Source organism: Crotalus tigris, unplaced genomic scaffold, assembly GCF_016545835.1.
Source record: "Crotalus tigris isolate CLP2741 ecotype Arizona unplaced genomic scaffold, ASM1654583v1 scf7180000024285.889131, whole genome shotgun sequence".
Lineage (NCBI taxonomy): Eukaryota > Metazoa > Chordata > Lepidosauria > Squamata > Viperidae > Crotalus > Crotalus tigris.
Genome location: NW_024100458.1, coordinates 639,759 through 657,031, shown reverse-complemented (window position 1 = coordinate 657,031; position 17,273 = coordinate 639,759). Strand labels below are relative to the sequence as shown.

General features: G+C 38.9%; 2 protein-coding genes across 5 annotated transcripts in view; one reads left to right on the top strand and one right to left on the bottom strand.

The window, feature by feature from the left end:
- Positions 1–537: 537 nt before the first annotated feature.
- On the bottom strand, positions 538–8,153 carry GCHFR (GTP cyclohydrolase I feedback regulator). Its single transcript, XM_039323843.1, has 3 exons — positions 8,001–8,153; positions 3,987–4,081; positions 538–1,341 (listed from the first exon to the last, which is right to left on the bottom strand). The coding sequence occupies exons 1-3, from the start codon at positions 8,034–8,036 to the stop codon at positions 1,218–1,220; spliced, it is 255 nt and encodes an 84-aa protein (XP_039179777.1). The 5' UTR covers positions 8,037–8,153; the 3' UTR covers positions 538–1,217.
- A 7,439-nt stretch (positions 8,154–15,592) lies between these two features.
- RMDN3 (regulator of microtubule dynamics 3) overlaps positions 15,593–17,273 on the top strand; it is a 38,053-nt gene continuing 36,372 nt past the window's right edge. Inside the window, exon 1 of one of the 4 annotated variants that reach the window (XM_039323865.1) lies at positions 15,593–15,771. The gene's annotated coding sequence lies outside the window, so the exon portion shown is untranslated. The other 3 variants (XM_039323866.1, XM_039323867.1, XM_039323868.1) reach the window with 3 other exon arrangements.

Genomic DNA, 17,273 nt, shown 5'->3' with positions numbered 1-17,273 from the left:
GCTCATCACAAGTCATGGCAAGTCTGACTTTAAAGGTTCATCGTGCTTTTCTCTCTAACGTTCTTTATAAATCAACATATTTCTTAGATGTAACAAAATCTTTTGTTTAAAAGCATTCTATTGTTACCTTATTTTTTATCTTTGTAATAAATCTGTGAGATTTGTTTGGTTGAAAGCTGGTTACCAGCTCAATTTCATAACTAAATTGTGATCTTGCCCATTTTCTCAATTCTTATCTAGGACTCTAAATATTACCGGTGGTCATTCATGGTCACCTACATCACAAGGAAATTGAACCACCCATCGTTATTGACAGTGCAATCTAAACTAAAATAAATTCAGTCACAAAGAGGGTTAATTATTTGGCAATTCCAGTTCAGCAATAGAACAATGTGAAACTAACGTTGCTCTTTGAATAAGGGAGAATGGGATACTCATTATTTCAGACTTTTGCTGAAGATTGTCAATTGGTATATTACAGGCTTTGGCAGCGTTTTAAAACTGCCAGGTAACAAACAGTTTGAGATACAATATTAGTTGATTTTACTATTTTTTATTATTATTTTATCAACTACTTAGGAATGATTTTCAGCAGACATAGTGTAAATAATCTCAACAATGAAAAGGCAAGTTGGTACAATTAAAAACTATATGGAATTATTTAAAGAATCTTTTCTGTACTATTTCAAGGTATACCATGTAGAGATAATAGAAAAGCCACATATCACAATCTCAAGATTCTAGTCACACTCTTGAATGGGGACACTGTAGTATACTTTAAGTACATTATGTAATTTATAGAGGTAAATTTGTATGGTAACAGTATCCCTATCAATATTAACAGACATTTTCTGCATGATCATATATCTTTGCTATGTCACACCGAATCTAACCTGAGACTGTTACTAATATAGTGGATTTAATGCCAAGTTGTCATTGTTCAATAAAGTGGCGATAACAGTTAATACTGCCAGTTTCAGATTGGCACCTGAAATAATACTTAATAAGGATTCGTCTCTTTAGGAAATTCCAGCCCCAAAGCTGTGAAGCTTCTTAAAATGATGCTTCTTAGAATAATGTAGTGGTGCTTATGATTTTGAAGCCAGGTTTTGATAAAGTCTCACTTCAAAATGCCTGAAGATGAGCAATGCGATCTCAGGCTTATGCTGGGTGGTTTACAGCAATATTTTAGGAAGGAAGAAAAGCAGGAGTCTCTCTCATTCTTTGTGAAGACACCACACCAGTGTCTGCCCCACTCCTGTCATGCTGATCACTCGGTAACCATACTTCTCCAGCTTGTCCAAGACGATCCGTGGAGCATCATTCACATAATATTCCCAGCTGTTGTAAACAAGACAAAAAATATGAAAAGAATTTTTTAAAAAACAATTTCAAATAATTTGTGTTCATATTGATGAGAACGTAAACTGAATAAAAGTTTAAGATTAATCTTTTAGGTCTCTGTTGTCCCACATTTCTGAAAGCTTCCAAGTTTTGGGACATAGCAATGGAGCCTAGGGATAGCTTTATTCACAAACCCTCATGAAGATATAACACCCAGTTTTATATACGGTATTTGGTCCCAGTAAATAAATTAGTCAACAATGAATTATTTATAATATTATTTTAACACTGTAAATGTTAGGGCATTGTTACAAATACAGCTCTACCCTAATCTGCTTTTTTTTTAACATTTATTTTCCATTTATTCATACAAAATAAATTCCTAACCATTGGTACCGCCTGCCCATTCCCCCCCAGGCTGCGTCCACCCTCTCTAATCCTTCCCTACTTCCCTCCTCTTTCTCTCCTCCCCTCCTACTCTCTTCCCCTCCCCTTCTCCTCTACCCATCCTACTTCCTCCCTACTCCTTCCTCCCCTCTCATCCCTCTCACACACATGAACGCAGCATAGGGGAAATGCCCAAGCATTTACCATGACTATATTATATTATTATATTATACTATTACCCTAATCTGCTTTTGATATTTTACAGGGCTCTACTGGATTTGTTCTGTTCTCATCTATGAACTGACTCTTCTGGCTTCTATTTCTAAACTGCAGAGTTTGCAGCCACAGAGTTAGATCCCCCTGAGGCTTTGTTCTTTTTCCCTCTTCTGGTTATTTATGTGACAAAGGCGGTCACCACTGCAAAGTAAGAAGGGAAAGGAGAACAAGTAGTAGAGACATGAGTGGCAAGGGCGGGAGTAACAAATAGCATTGTGTCATTGGGACACATACCCTGCACTTTTTCCATGTGCATCATGATGTTGCACCCAAATATGAAAAGGACAACGCTTATGATATGACACTATTTTTGGCATTATCGACAAATGCACCCAAACGGAAATGAAAATCCTGGGCAGTGGGTAAAGGTGGAGCTTGGGAGACAGAGGCCCAGGTCGGTCCAGCAGCAGCAACAGAATTTCTCCTCGGGATGCAATGCTCCACTGTGACCGGGATGAAGATCTGACAGAGACTGGAAGCTCTGTCTCCTTGCGAATAGGGTGATTAGTTCTGTCACCAAGTGTCCCATTCGCAAGCAGACGGAGCTTCCATCTCCGTCAGATCTCCATTCAGGGGGAAAGGTGTTTGAGCGTCTATGAGGCGCTTCGGAACTGAGTGAATTGCTTCGTTCCAAAGCACCCCATAGGTGCCCAAACACTTGTCTCTGCCTCCGTAGGCGGACTTACCTGCTCTGCGCCAAGGGACTGTTAGGGTGCGGCTGCTGCCGGACACCATCGGCCCCCATACACCACCACTCGTGTTGGCCACGCTCACCCCACCAGCTTATTTTTAGGGTAAGGCTTATATTAGGCCCACCCCAAAAAATCAGGCTCGGGCTTATTATTGGGGTGGGTCTTATTTTCAGGGAAACACTGTATCCAGGGGTATATTCATGCCCTTTGCCCTTCCACTGGCCTCCACAACCCTTCAAAGAGCAGATGCCTTCGAAGAGATATTCATCTGACAATCTTCCAAATAGAAGAGTCATCTTTAAAGTAAGACCTATCACTATTTATACACCAGCATCATACTTGTGCATGTAAAGGCTCTGAAATTACTAACAATGGAAAGTCAAAGGACGAAAACATCAACATGATGAAAAGCTTAGAATGACTTATAAAATAGCTTGTTTTTGAACTAAAGTAAATATGATTGTGATCTCTTCACCAAATTTTATTCCCAATACCTGTGGAGAAAAGTTAATAGGGAAGGAAAACACTTATTATTTTTCATCTTCAATTCTAAAATATTGCTTTCAACTGATTTTACATTTTTTCTAGGTCTTCAGAAAAGTGCCCTGAAAACTAATCCAGTTTATGTACTAAGTAAGCCAGGCCTTGTTTCATTCATAATTCATTCAACAAAGAACAACTAGCTGAGTTGAACTAATATATTAGTTAATATTTTATAAACCATAACGCCTGGGTTGAACATGATATCTTAAGCCAAAACAACTATATTGTAACTTAAGAAGATTTATATTTATGTTCACATTTATTTATGGTGCCTCAAAGGATAACATTTTGCACATCAAATTCTAAAGCTGCATAAACATAGAGAAAACAGATGGCATAAAACTGGCAGAAGGCCAACTGGAAGACAGGCCCAATCTGGGGTAATGATGGGGGTTGAAGCAAGAAAAGAACTGAGTGGAAATGGCTTGGATGAAAATTTCTCTGACGCTATCATTAAAGTAAATAGGATTCTAGCATTGTTGTCATCATTTGGGCTTTAATTTAAATGATAATGAAAAGCTCAAGAAATGTCTTAGATGCATCAGAATTATCCATCCATCCTGAAGAATGCACACAATTTTTCAGAGCAAAAGAAAAAAGGTGACAAAAAAAGTTAGGAATATATAGTTCGTTAATAAAAGATTTCCACCCAACTGGGCGTCAGATTTGGGAAAGCTCTCGTGTGTTGTCAAAATTACTGATGAACAACAGTGATATAAGCAAGAAGCAAAAAGGAATACTTACAAATTATTTCCCAACACGTTTCTTTTAATGGCCCCTAGATAGTCCATCAAGTTTGGATCTGAATGTTCATCACCAACCATTGTAGGTCCAATTTCCTGCAAAGAGAAGTGACCTTTTCTGTATTGAAAGCAACATTAGCATCATTCCATTATTTCATTATACCTCTCGTCTATTTGCAAAATTTGAACACCAGATAATAAAGATCCTTGGCAGAAACCACAGTTCAAGATGGTTTATGAAAATCTCTTTAACACTATACTTTTGTCCTCATTTGAGATTGGCCTATTACCGCTCAGCTTTGCACACCTGCCCATAATAGTGTATCCAAATTTACTACAATGCATTTTATTTTTTCCCTTTTTATTGTGTGGTTGTAAGACTTTGCATTATTTCATTGTATTATTTCAGCACAGTGACATGTATAAAAAAGTATTTTTATTTATTTATTTATCTAATGTGTGGCCATGTTACATTACCAGCAGACTACAGTGTTAATACAAAGTGGTTGTTTGGCTGCTCATGTCTGCTGGTTTGTACAGTTCATACTCGCACACTATCTAGACCAGTGATGGCGAACCTTTTAGAGACCGAGTGTCCAAACTGCAACCCAAAACCCACTTATGTATCGGGTGCCGGGTGGGCATGGCCCATTGGGTGGGTGTGGCCCATTGGGTGGGCATGGCTGCAGTGGTAACGGCAGACTGGGTGGGACTAAAAAGTTCAATCAATCAATTCCAACTTTGCGAGATTTTTTTTTCCCGCGAGAGGTTGAAATTTATTGATTAATTGAACTTTTTTTTTTGCACATGGTGGCGGAGGTCTAAAGCAAAAATGTTTTATAAAACCCATGTGTGCCATAGGTTCGCCACCACGGATCTAGACTGCATCACAGGGGTGGACTAGCTCCATACTCAGAAATGTTCAACAGCATTCTGCAGCAACATCTGGGGGTTTCTCCCTCCACTGATGTCACCCTGTGTTTGGGAGTTGCATTGGGGAAGGTCTGGCATTGGCTGGATTCACACTACTACACAAAACGCCATTATTTTCCCACCAAAGTGGTACCTATTTATCTACCCACATAGAACATGCTTTCGAATTGTTAGGTTGGCAGAAGCTAAGGCCAGTGACAGAAAGTCACTCCACCACGCAATGCTAGGACTCAAACCGCTGGAGCAGAGACCACCTCCAGCATCTTTATGCCACTGAGCTATTGCACCTTATATAAAAAAAATTAAAAATCACTGACATTCCATTACTTAAAGTATTGAAACTAGAGAAGAGAAAGAAATGAGATATTCTATTAAAATGAGTTACAATTTATGATATCAATATCACAAGCATTAAAATTACTGAGCTTTTTCATTCAAAATTCAGTATAACATTGAAAACCAATGCAGCTCAAATCAACGTATGTTATAAAGGTTTCATCGTTGATGTACACACACACACATACACATACAGAGAGGATTTCCCCGAATACATAGACATTGATTAAAAAAAAAAGTTGAATGGAGCAGTTTTAATGCTACATTATTCAGACATTATTCAGAACATGCCAGCAATTTCCAACATATTTGCCAAAGATAGCAATCCAGTTTGATGGTATTTCTGATCTCAGGTATTAAGCACATACCCTATATATTTTACAATCAAGATGTCTGATCAGTTGACTTCACCTGGAGGAATTTATCTAGTCATTAAAATCAGACCTGGGGCTCCTTCTGGTAGATAGATGGGTATGTAACTATTTATTTATTTATTAAATGAAAGCATAGCACTGCATATGAGTTAATAACACTTTAAGACCACACTACCATTTGGCAGCAAAGAGGCCAATTTATGGTAGCAATGTTGTTTTTCTCACTCTAAATGAGGATAAGGGTGGGAGCCAGTTGGGGGGGGGGGGCAAAATCTTCCCATTCCACTCTTAACACCTACATATTCCACAAGTGCCCTAAAATCGTACCCATGAAAATCAACAAATTTGCTGTAAAATTTTCATGATACAATTTCAAATCCCTTTTCCACAGAATCATAGAAGCACTAAAGAAATGGTAGTTACGGACCTGTTCTTGAGGTTATGGCTTTTGCAGTTGCCCCTGCAGTCATATGATCAAAATTCATTTGACAGCCCACCTTTTTTTAGAGTTGTTTTAATTTCTGAACCACAAGACTTCTCTATTAGGACACAAGAAATGATTTTTCCTTTACATAAAACCAAAGTAAACCTATTGGCAGAAGGTTGGCAACAATACCCTATTCACTTTTACCTACTTAGAGCTATGTAGCTATTTGTGTGTAACACTCTACAATTACACATTGTTATAGCTCCCCCTACAGGCTGAGACAGCATGAAATGTTTTCAATTGATCTTTTTGAACAAATTGATCTTTTTTTCAATTGATCTTTTTTTTCTGACTTTTATTCTTTTCAAACTAATATTCAGGGTTGGCTGGCACAGATCCTTTTATAGCAGGGGAAGGACTTTTTGCAGTTGGGGGGGTATCATCTTCTTTTGAAACAAAATATAGCTGAGATTTGTAGTGGATGTAAATATTGCTCAACATTCAACCTACTGTCAGAAAAGGAGGAAGAGTGTCAGATGGAGAGGAGTAGGAAACTTAATGCATCTATTTCACTTTCTTCTTCACTAGCTGCTAGTTTGTTGAAAATCCACAGAAATTCAGTTTGCTGCTCAATTTTTGTGCATACTTTTAAAAGTCAATGCAGGGTCGCTGAAGGGTGTCAACACATGATTTATGTCTGGGAATCCTGCTTGGGGAATTTGGGGAACTAAAGTCCACACATTTTAAATTTTCCAAGTCTGAAAAACAATTACCTATATCATGCAGCCAACTGGAGAAAAAGGACTTTGCTTGTTTAGCTTAGGAATTTTCTCCTAAGACCGGGATGATGAATCTCCACAGTCTCTGTATCCCTTTCCCCAAAGTAACATGCAAGTAGCCAGAAGAAGTAACTAACGGCCATCAATTTTCTGTATACCTGTAAGGTTAAAATTTCTGAACATGTAGATTTTTCCATGTTTCACTGTACTGATCAGATAATCTATATAAGCAGGGCCAATCACATCTGAAATGTACTTACAAGTAAATTCCACTATGATGAGAGGTTCTCGGTTTACAGAAAAATGGATAGGTTCACACGACAATGGCAAATCTAACAAATGTATGACACAATTGTGTCATAATGCAGTTAGATCCCTGATTCCATGAAATGGTCTGTGAGGCACAAAAGTGTATCCAAAAAGAAAGAAAAAAAGCACTGTGTAAAATGCCCAGTGACTTTTGATTGTTTTTCCTTCAAGAGATTAACTAATCCAGAAATTGCAACTATGACACCTTCCAAAGCAGTCTTCCCCAAACTCATGCCCAGAGGTGTTGGGATTATCACTTCCAGTAATCCCAGCCAACTCCATTTCTGGAAGTTGTGGTGTCTTCACATCTAGAAGGCACCACGCTGGGAAAGGCACTGCTCTAGAAGCAGTTACAGGTGGATCCTGCCAACATACAGGAGCATCATCAGAAATCTATTGCTATGGGTGGCATTCATGTATCTGCACAACCAAGCAAATGACAACTGAGAAAAGAAAACAATATCCAACTGTAGAACTGCATGCAAATTACAGTGACCTGAGATATTTTATCATCCCCAAAGTCTCTAGTACTAAACCAGGCAGGAAGGCGGTTAGACCAAATTGTATCAACACATATCTACATACATATGACCAAGGAAAGAAGCCGGTGTTCATATATTTCCGCCAGACGAATATTTCCAGAAATCAGTTAATTCTTTCATTCTTACTTTTACCCAAATAAAGATATCGGCTCCCACCCCGTCTGTATATCTTTTCCCAAACACACTGGCTTTCTTGATTTGGGAAGGGAGGGGGGTAATCAGCAAAAATTCAACATTCCCAAAATAACTGCATGCTTGATCTCTCGCGCTCTCTTCCGCTGCCTCCCACTTTGCAACCCGTCCCGAATCGCTCACCATGCGGATCTGAGTGCTGATGAGAACGTACGGCATGATCCCTTAAGCGCCCACCAGGGTGTTGAAGGTGGCCACAGCAGCTCCAGCGTCTTCTATTTTCCTAGTTCACTTCCACACGTGACATCCTGCCTAACCCGGTTAACGCCCTCCTCCGGAACAGCCAATCGAAGAGCGAGCTACCTAAGGGCGGGGCCGGCGCGGAAGTAGTGGCCGTAAGGTAAGGTTTTTGGCTGTGCACAGCTAGGGCTGGTTTAGTTTGTGGGAATGCTGAACCGTGGCCAGAAAAGACTAAGCCAACGTGTACAGTAATCAAGCTTCTCTTTATAATATATCGGGTTTTCCTCTGTTTGTAGAGCTGACTTACCAGAACAAGGAACATTTCGATAGTCGGTCAGCAAATAAAAATGTATTATCTGCATTTCTGCATGTTATTCATCTTTGAGTGAACAGCCACAGAATGCTTGTAAAGAGATGAGCGGGTATTGCTTGCATTTATATTCTTTTATAGCACCTTGTTATCATTCCCTACCCATCAAATTTGTTTACCATCATCGTGCACTTTAGCACCTAACAGATTATGTTCCTGAATGCTTACTGTACCTATTTCCAAGTGATTGTAATTAAAAATATGTATGCATCTCATTTTATAATTCTAATTAGGATATGAATAATACCTGATTCTGAGAAACATGGCAGATATATGATGACTACCAAATTTGGGGGCTGGAGGAAAATTTGGTGGAATAAAAGCTGACGGAGGCATCTGTAGGATCCAACATTTTAGTTAAAGTGATGAAAGTGGCATCATGCCATTTCACTGTAAGCTTCAGTCTCTTCATGCTGGCCCGTGCAACATCATGATGCATGGACCAGAGTGGAACTTGTAGCTTTGTTTTTATCATTTGTTTCCATTTCTCTCAGACCTTTACAGATACTTCTGTGCCCCTACCCAGGTGGTAGCACTTAGCAGGTGTTGGCAGATATCAAAAAACTAAGAAGGATCACATCTGATTGTATTTGGATGGGAGATCAGCACAAATAACAAGGTTTGTAGGTTAAACTGAAGCAGAAAAAACATGCCAGGAGATAAGAACTGAATTCAAATGAGTCTTAGAGGGTCATGTTGTGGTTATATTATGCAAGGAACCAAGTCTCCTGAAAGAAAAGGCTAGAAGCTAGGAGACTGTGAGTTCTCTCTTAGACATGAAAGCCAGCAGGGTGACTTTGAGCCAGTTATACTCTCAGCTATGGGATTGTTGTGGGGAAAATAAGACATGGGAGTATGAGGTATGTATGCTGCCTTAAGATGACAAAAAATAAAAGCAGAATATATCAAATGAAAAAGAAGTCTATAATGCTGAACTTGATTACAACAGCCATGAATGTACAACAAGACTTAAAAGGCCAGGATGAGGCATCAGGCTAGAAACCCGGAAACTGTGACTTCTAATCACCATCTGGGTGACTTTTTCTCAGTCCTAGGAAAGAGACAATAGCAAATCACTTCCAAAATCTTGCCAAGAAAACTGCAAGAACTAGTTCAGGTAGTTGCCAGGAGTTCTCAAAAGCACACCCTTCTCATTGATGAATGCAGGCTGTCAGTGGGTGCTTAGTATCATCTTTTGATTTGGCTTCTTCCGGATATTGTCATGATTTTTTGTTGCAGAAGGGAACTTTTATTGTTTAATGTCATTGCAGAAGGACATTATACTGAACTGAGGAAATAATTTTGGAGACACGCTTAGCTGACTCTGCCTTCTTGTTCATGGTACTCTGGCTTTGTGATGGGATAAGATAAGGAACCACAAAGTATAGGATTAGCGGCTTCCTATCCTGAAAGTCTCAACATGGCTGTTTTTTATTTTTATTTCATTTTTTTACAATGGGTAAAACGGCACAGTTAGCTCAAGAAAGAGGAGTAGATCATCTGATGCTTTTAAGACAAATACTGACCTAAGACACTCATCCTAATGTTTGTCCAGATGTCTACAGAAGTTTGCAAAGAAACTTATGGTGATTGTTTGCAATGATTTATCTACCAGAAAGGAAAATTAAAATACCAATAAAGCTCTCATTTACTTGGGAAAAAAATGCTACAAAAAGCAGATACTGTAATCTAAGGACAAGTTATTTTTTCACCTTTTTATGTTTTATTTGCATTATAAATACCTTTAAATGAAAATTCAATATGGAAATACTCAAACTTAAGTTTGTTTCATTTTCAGAGGCATCTCATAATGTGAGGCCCTAAGCTATAGCTTGCTTACTTATCTTTATCTAAATCTAGCATTGCGGGCAAGTAAGCAAATGCTAAGTCTAGTATTATGAGAACGTCTGGTAGCTAAGTCTTTGGACAAAGAAGGGTGTGGTTTCCAAATCTAACAACGCTTAAAGCAGATTTATTGTTGTCCATAGTTCCTCTCAAGTTGCTTGCCAAGAGCTTTTTTAACAGTAGAAATACTGTAGTTGGCAAGCATGGTCATTTTTCTGCAAGAGTATAGGAAACATTTTCAACTGACTCTCCAGAACTTGTTGATTGATAAAGTAGTAAACATGCTCATTCCACTAGCATCCTGTAAATACTGGGATTCTGCTGTACCTCGGAAATAATTTGAAAAAAGTGCTTTAGGATATGCAGAAATGCAAATGTAGTACCTATATATGCATCTTTAAAGCAGCTGCATCTTTTCTTAGGAATGCACTGTTGATCTTTGTAGCCATCATATGAAAAAAGTTTCTGTTTGGCAATATGAGACACTGGAGTTCTGAAAAATTTTGGGACAAGTAATTAATCAATCCATGCATATATAAAACAGGTTGGTATACAGTATAATCCCAGCCAATCAATAAACTTCATTTCTCTAAAAGTCCTGCACAAATAAAGTTACAAAGTTAGTATGGAAAATAAGCATTTGCAACCCAAAAACTAAGGTTTAAAAATTCCAACAATGCAAGATGTCAACCCTAAGATAGACATTATTGTGGCTAATTAAGATATTGCCATGTCGTCTTTGACCAGTTCAATAGATATGGAGCATCATATTACTTAAGAAGCACACAAACCAATTAAGTACTTGCATTTAAACCAAATAATGAAAACTTAACCTTTAGCACCTCTCCCAAGTGCCCTTCTTGATCCTTACAAACTGCCCATTGGAGACAAAGGGGCACACATATGTGCAGGCATAGCTGACCAGGAATATGCAATTACAAAAACCTAAATGGAGGGCAAGGGGAACTGTGCAGACACACTTGCCTGACAAATCATTTGCAAAAAAGAAATGCAAACTAGGTAACATCACCAGTGCTATTGAATGTGGAGTTTGGTTCCTGTTTATTTACAGTAGCTTGCATTATCAGTATTGGTGAGAGAGTGGTTTGCTCCTTAGTAGTTCCTTGATTGGAATATTTTTTTTCTGCTTGATTATTTGCTTGATATTAATCCCTCTTTATCTGAGCATTGTCTGCTGAAGGGGATGTGTTCTGGTCTTTTTTACTAGCAAATGCTAGTATTGCCTCGTTGGGTAGTAAAACATTTGCAAGCAAACAGTCAAGCTCAGAGAGCACAAAGGACATCACTATTCAATCCTGAGCTACACATATTCTCTTCTATTGAAAGAATTTATAAGCAGTTATTTGGTACTTGAATAAGGGCAACTGCAAATAAAATGTTACAGATGAAGAACTGCTATTACTATAAGTAGCATCACAACAGATAACAGATTTGGGAGATTTGCTGCCTTGCAAGCTGGAAGCAACTATAGTGTCCCACCCCAACCAGTCCTGTCACACTGATGTTCAGAGATGTATGAGTTCTCAACTATAAAGACATTGTGATAAGAAATAATTTAAAAACCTTTTTTAACTAATCTTAACTAATTGTATCCCATGTAATTGCAGATATTTTTTTTTTGCTTTGGCAACATTTGCGTATGAAAAAATAACAGAAAAGGCTGAAACATGCTCTAGGTACAGATTTGAAAATGGCGTAGTGAAAGGCTTGCTGGAAATTAGAGATAGGTAAACAACTGTATCATGCCCAATTGCACTACCATTCTTGGGGCCAAATTAAACAGGACACAAGAACTATCTTGTTCGTTTGATAGAAATCTTGTTCGTTTGATAGAAATGCAGCAATTTGTGGATCTGACTGAAGCAACCGCAGGGAGAGTGTTGTTTAAAACTTATGCACAGTCCATACTTTTAAGGTACATCACACATTAGAGATGTCAGACCCCAGAGATGTTGGAAAAAGTACAAAATCAAAAAAACTGTCACCAGGAAAAGGCCTCTGAGCAAGAGATAAGAACTGATCACACAGAATGCTACAATGAAAGTTTAATGACGTCTCATTTCCAGGGTTACAATAATAGTAGTGTGTGAAAGATTTTCTTACTGTAGTATACATGTTTTGTCTCAGTTTATGAGAATTCTTTGAGGTCATAATGCCAGGCCCTCAAATTTTAGATCCAGAATGCCGGTAGTTTAAAACTAACTTTATGCATATCTATCTGCAAAACACACTTGATTTACTAGAAATTCCACATTCTAATGGCAATAATTTTATAAGAGAGCCACAAGGATCATGAAAACAGGGATATGGTTTAATTTTATGTGTTTTGATATTACTTTCACAAAGGCAGATGTGCTAGCAAGTCTATCCGAATTCTAACAGTACAATTTATTGTCTAGATACGATCTTTAATATCCTTTAAGACCTAACTTTAAACTCCCACAGCCTTGATCCTCTAGCATTCCTACCCAGATAACAAAAGGACAACAAATAATAATCTGAAGCCTTGCCTCAGAATCATTTCCTTTTCCCATTCAGCTGTACAGATCTATCTAATGAAATCTATTCTACTTGCTTTCATCAAATGATCCTGCGTCATCTGACAAACCAAAAGCACTAAATGCAATGCTCAGTCTTACGCTATGGCTTTGCGTTATTTGAGCATGAAACAAAACCATTTTTAAAGCAACTATTATTTGAATAATGAGAAAATCTTTCAAAAATTAAAACAGGTAGCAAAAGAGACAAAAAAAATCTTACCTCATGACATGTAGTTTATTTGTCTCAACTGCATCTAAGCCAGTGCTTCTCAAACCTGGATAAATTACCCAAAATAGGATAAAAGTGGGTTGGAGGGGCAGTAATGACACACAAAATCATTATCCAATTGCAATGACTTAAAGTGTTTTTACCTACATTGGGTAAAATGTTTTGGATAATGAAGAAAAAGGTTTGGAAAGCACTGTGCTAAATACATTGAACATTAAAAAGGAAACTTCTTATATTACAATAAAAGTGTAAGTAAAGCTTTTGTTGGCTTCCACCAAATATTTGAACAAATATGCAGGTTGATGTATACCATCTCTGAAACAATTACACTGCTTAACATAAAGAGTAAAATTGGATAGTGATAGTAACCTGGTTTACAATTCTATGGCCAAAAGAATAGTGGAAAAAATACCATTATTGCCTGTCTATAAAACACATTTTAGCTGTTTTGAATGAATAAATAAACGTTTGCCGATCAATGTGTATTGGTGTGAGTGTATACGTGTGTTCTCCATCAATTGACAAGGTTAGATTAGAAGACAGAAGATGCAAGTTGTAATAATTGTAGCAGTGCCAATTTAGTGTAGCGATTAAGGTGCTGCCCTAGAAAGAAGATGGTAAGTTCTAGTTTTGCCTTAGGCATGAAAGCCGGCTGGGTAACTTTGGGCCAGTCACTCTCTCTCAGCCCAACCCAGCTCACAGGGTGGTTGTTGTGGGGAAAATAGGAGGAGGAAGGAGCATTATGTATGTTCACTGCCTCAGTTACTTATAATGTAATAAATATGAGATAAAAATCTAATAATAAATAAACATCAGGAAGAAAAAGTATGAGAAATTGGAAAAGTACCATGGCCTAAAGGAGGCACTAGAAAGAATGTGGAAAATAAAGGCCAAAGTAGTCCCAATGGTAGCAGGAGCACTTGGGGCTGTGACTTCTAAGCTGGAAAGTAGCTTCAGCAGATGCCAGGAGCGCTAGAAACAGCTAAGGTACTATGCAGAACCCTCAAACTCCCAGGCCTCTGGTAGAAGACCCAAAGCTGAGATCACTTTGCACAAATTAATATTACTTAAGGTTTCCCAATTTGGAAATAATAATAATAATAATAATAATAATAATAATAATAATAATAATAATAATAATAATAATAAAGTTGGAAGGGACCTTGGAGGTCATCGAGTCCAACGTCCTGCTCAGAAAGGAAACCCTACACCATTTCGGACAAATGACTGTCCAGTTTCTTCTTAAAAACTTCCAATGTTGGAGCATTCACCGCTTCTGGAGGCAGGTTGTTCCACTGGTTAATTGTTCTAACTGTCAGGAAGTTTCTCCTTAGTTCTAGGTTACTTCTCTCCTTGATTAGTTTCCATCCATTGCTTCTTGTCCTGCCTTCAGGGGCTTTGGAAAATAGCTTGACTCCCTCTTCTTTGTGGCAGCCCCTGAGATATTGGAAGACTGGTATCATGTCCTTCCTCGTCCTTCTCTTCGTTAAACTAGACATATCCAATTCCAGCAACTGTTCCTTATATGCTTTAGCCTTATTATTTAATTAAAAAGCTAACACAATCTTTGGTTGTATAACAGAAGCATAGAATCAAAATCATGTGAAGTATTAGTACACCTGGAATACTGCATCCAGTTTTGGTCAAGTTACAAAAAAGATATTGAGACTTTGGAAAAAGTGCAAAGAACAACTAAGACGATCAAGTCCAAGACAAAAACATATGAAGAACAGTTGCCAGAATTGGATATGGCCAGTCTAGAAAAAAAGGGGTGTCACGATAGCAGTATTCCAGTATTTGAAAGATTGCCACAAAGAAGAGGGGGTCAACTTATTTTCCAAAGCACCAGAAGGCAAGAAAAGAAACAATGGATGGAAACTAATCAAGGAGAGAAGCAACCTGGAATGAAGGAGAAACTTCCTAACACTGAGGACAATTAACCAGTGGAATAGCTTGCCTTAGTGGTAGGGGCTTCATCACTGGAGGTTTTTAAGAAGAGACTGGGCGGCCACCTAGCTGAAATGGTATGGTCTCTTGCTTAGACTAAAGCTCTCCAAGGTCCCTTCCAGCTCTTTTCTGATTGATTATTCTGATGTGATGAAATGATCTTATGTAAAAACCTCTTCCTCCTTCAAATATCGGAGGTGGTAGCACCTTTTCTGACTAAGACATTTTATGAAAAGGCACATGCTTTCATTAGCTGCAGATCAGCTAATCAAATTCAACATACGCCTTCATAAATCTACGGGCATTAAATCAGCTCTAAATGCAGGTACAGTAATACATAAAGGTAAGCTATAAAACCTACAAAGTGAATGCAAAGGCTCTAGGTCCAGATTTAATAACACATTCACTTCTCCCGCCCATGCCACTTTCTCCTTTTTTCCTCATTGGCTCTTTAGGCACATGCTTTGAAACAAACGGTTTACGAAATAGAGGCGTGACCTTGCGTCAATTCTCCGCGCCATTTTTTTTTTTAAAAAAAAAACACAGGCAAAAAAACCTGGCTTGTCAAGGGCCGGACAAAGTTGAAAGGCAAAACCCAACAGCGGAGCAGGGCGATGATATCATTGTAATGCGACTATGGGGAAGGGAGCGGTGTGGCTTCAGAACCGGAAGGTGAAGGGGAAAAAACCGCGGTGGACGGTGGCCGCTTGAGAACGTACCACGCAGGAAGCGAAGCGGTGTTGGGAATACTTAAATTACGTGGTGAGAGTCCCGCTTGGTAGCTCCCGTTGTTTAGTTTGACTCTGCTGGATTTATTTCTCTATAAGACCCTTTTATGTGCGGCTGCCTTCGGATGTAAATCTCACAGGGTCATGGGGATTGCACTCCGATAATAGTTTCTACCTTTGCTGGGCGGAAAGGCATGTGTTCCGGGCAGGAGGGGAGAATAACGCGATCCGTCTCGAGGGCGACATTAGGCACTTTGCTTTTCAGCGTGTGAATAGGCTAACACGGCTCCTCCCTCTCCCTCTGAAATGCAAAACCAATTGCGTTGGAGAAGCGTTAAGTGTCAACGATTCCCTAGACACACGTGCGCTCCGCTTGGTTCGAAAGCGGGTGCCACCTTGCGCTATTTCCCGCTGTCTCTTAAGTCATCACGTGAGTGCGGTAGGTATTGGCAGGGTTCCCTTATGTCTAAGAAGCGAAATGTGATTACACGCTAGCGGCTTCTTTGAATTTCACTTCTCCTAAGCCGCGTGGGCAAGATCTGAATTTCCATCTCAAACATATTCGGTGACTGGGCTGCTCGCATTTCGTTCCCTGCCACGTCAGAGGCAGGAATCCAAGTGTTGAGGTCCGTTGTTTCACAAGGTTGTATTGAGCGCGATTGATCGATTGATTTGTGTGTCATCGAGTCGTTTCCGGCGCCTAGCAACAATATAGATGAAGATGAACAGTGATTAATATTTATATGTATTTGTATGTAAGGGTGTAGGTATATACATATGTATGTATATAGCATGTCTATATGTGTGTTATGTATGTTTACGCTTGAGAGCAGGCAACAGAATTTCATTTTTAATGTGTGCCAGTGTGCCCACAGTAAAAAATGACAAAAGGTATCTTTGTTCATAAGTATTGACTATAGAAAAGGCCAGTTATACTTGATTATGTGACAGTTGCATGGTTGGTTTCATCACTTGTTGACTTGAAAACTTGACCATCAAAAAGAAAAATATGGATACTGTTTTTTAAAATGGTTGCAAACTCTGAGGATAGGTCCAGCATCTTGTTTTAAAGTGAAAATATTAAAGTAGTTGCTGGGCTTGTCATTTTGTACTATAGCAGTGGTTCTCAACCTGTGGGTCAGGACCCCATTTGGGGTCCAACGACCATTTCATGAGGGTCGCCAAACAACGCAGTCCGCCATTTTTTCCCCTTTTCCTTAGCTGTGCTACTCCCTTTTATTCTATTGGCTTTTGAAAGCCAATAGAATAGACTCTCTTGAATAGAGTCTAATTCTATTGGCTTTCAAAAGCCAATAGGAATTGTCCAGGGTGTCTCTGCCCTGCTGAGCCTGCCAAAAGTCCCATTCTGCAAACGGTGCTGCAGCAGTTGAGTAGTTCTCAACTTATGACCGGTTGAGTAGTCCTCGACTTACGACCGGTTGGGGGTCGCGGCATTAAAAAGGTTGAGAACCACTGTACTATAGGAAAACGCATGAAACTTTTTAACTGGATGTTCCCATTCTTGTACAGAGGCTT

Coding starts and splice junctions, on each gene's coding strand:
- GCHFR (XM_039323843.1), bottom strand. CDS start 8,036: ATGCCGTACGTTCTCATCAGCACTCAGATCCGCATG. Junction 4,082..8,000: donor TCAGCACTCAGATCCGCATG/GTGAGCGATTCG, acceptor TTCTCTTTGCAG/GAAATTGGACCTACAATGGT. Junction 1,342..3,986: donor AACGTGTTGGGAAATAATTT/GTAAGTATTCCT, acceptor TGTTTACAACAG/CTGGGAATATTATGTGAATG.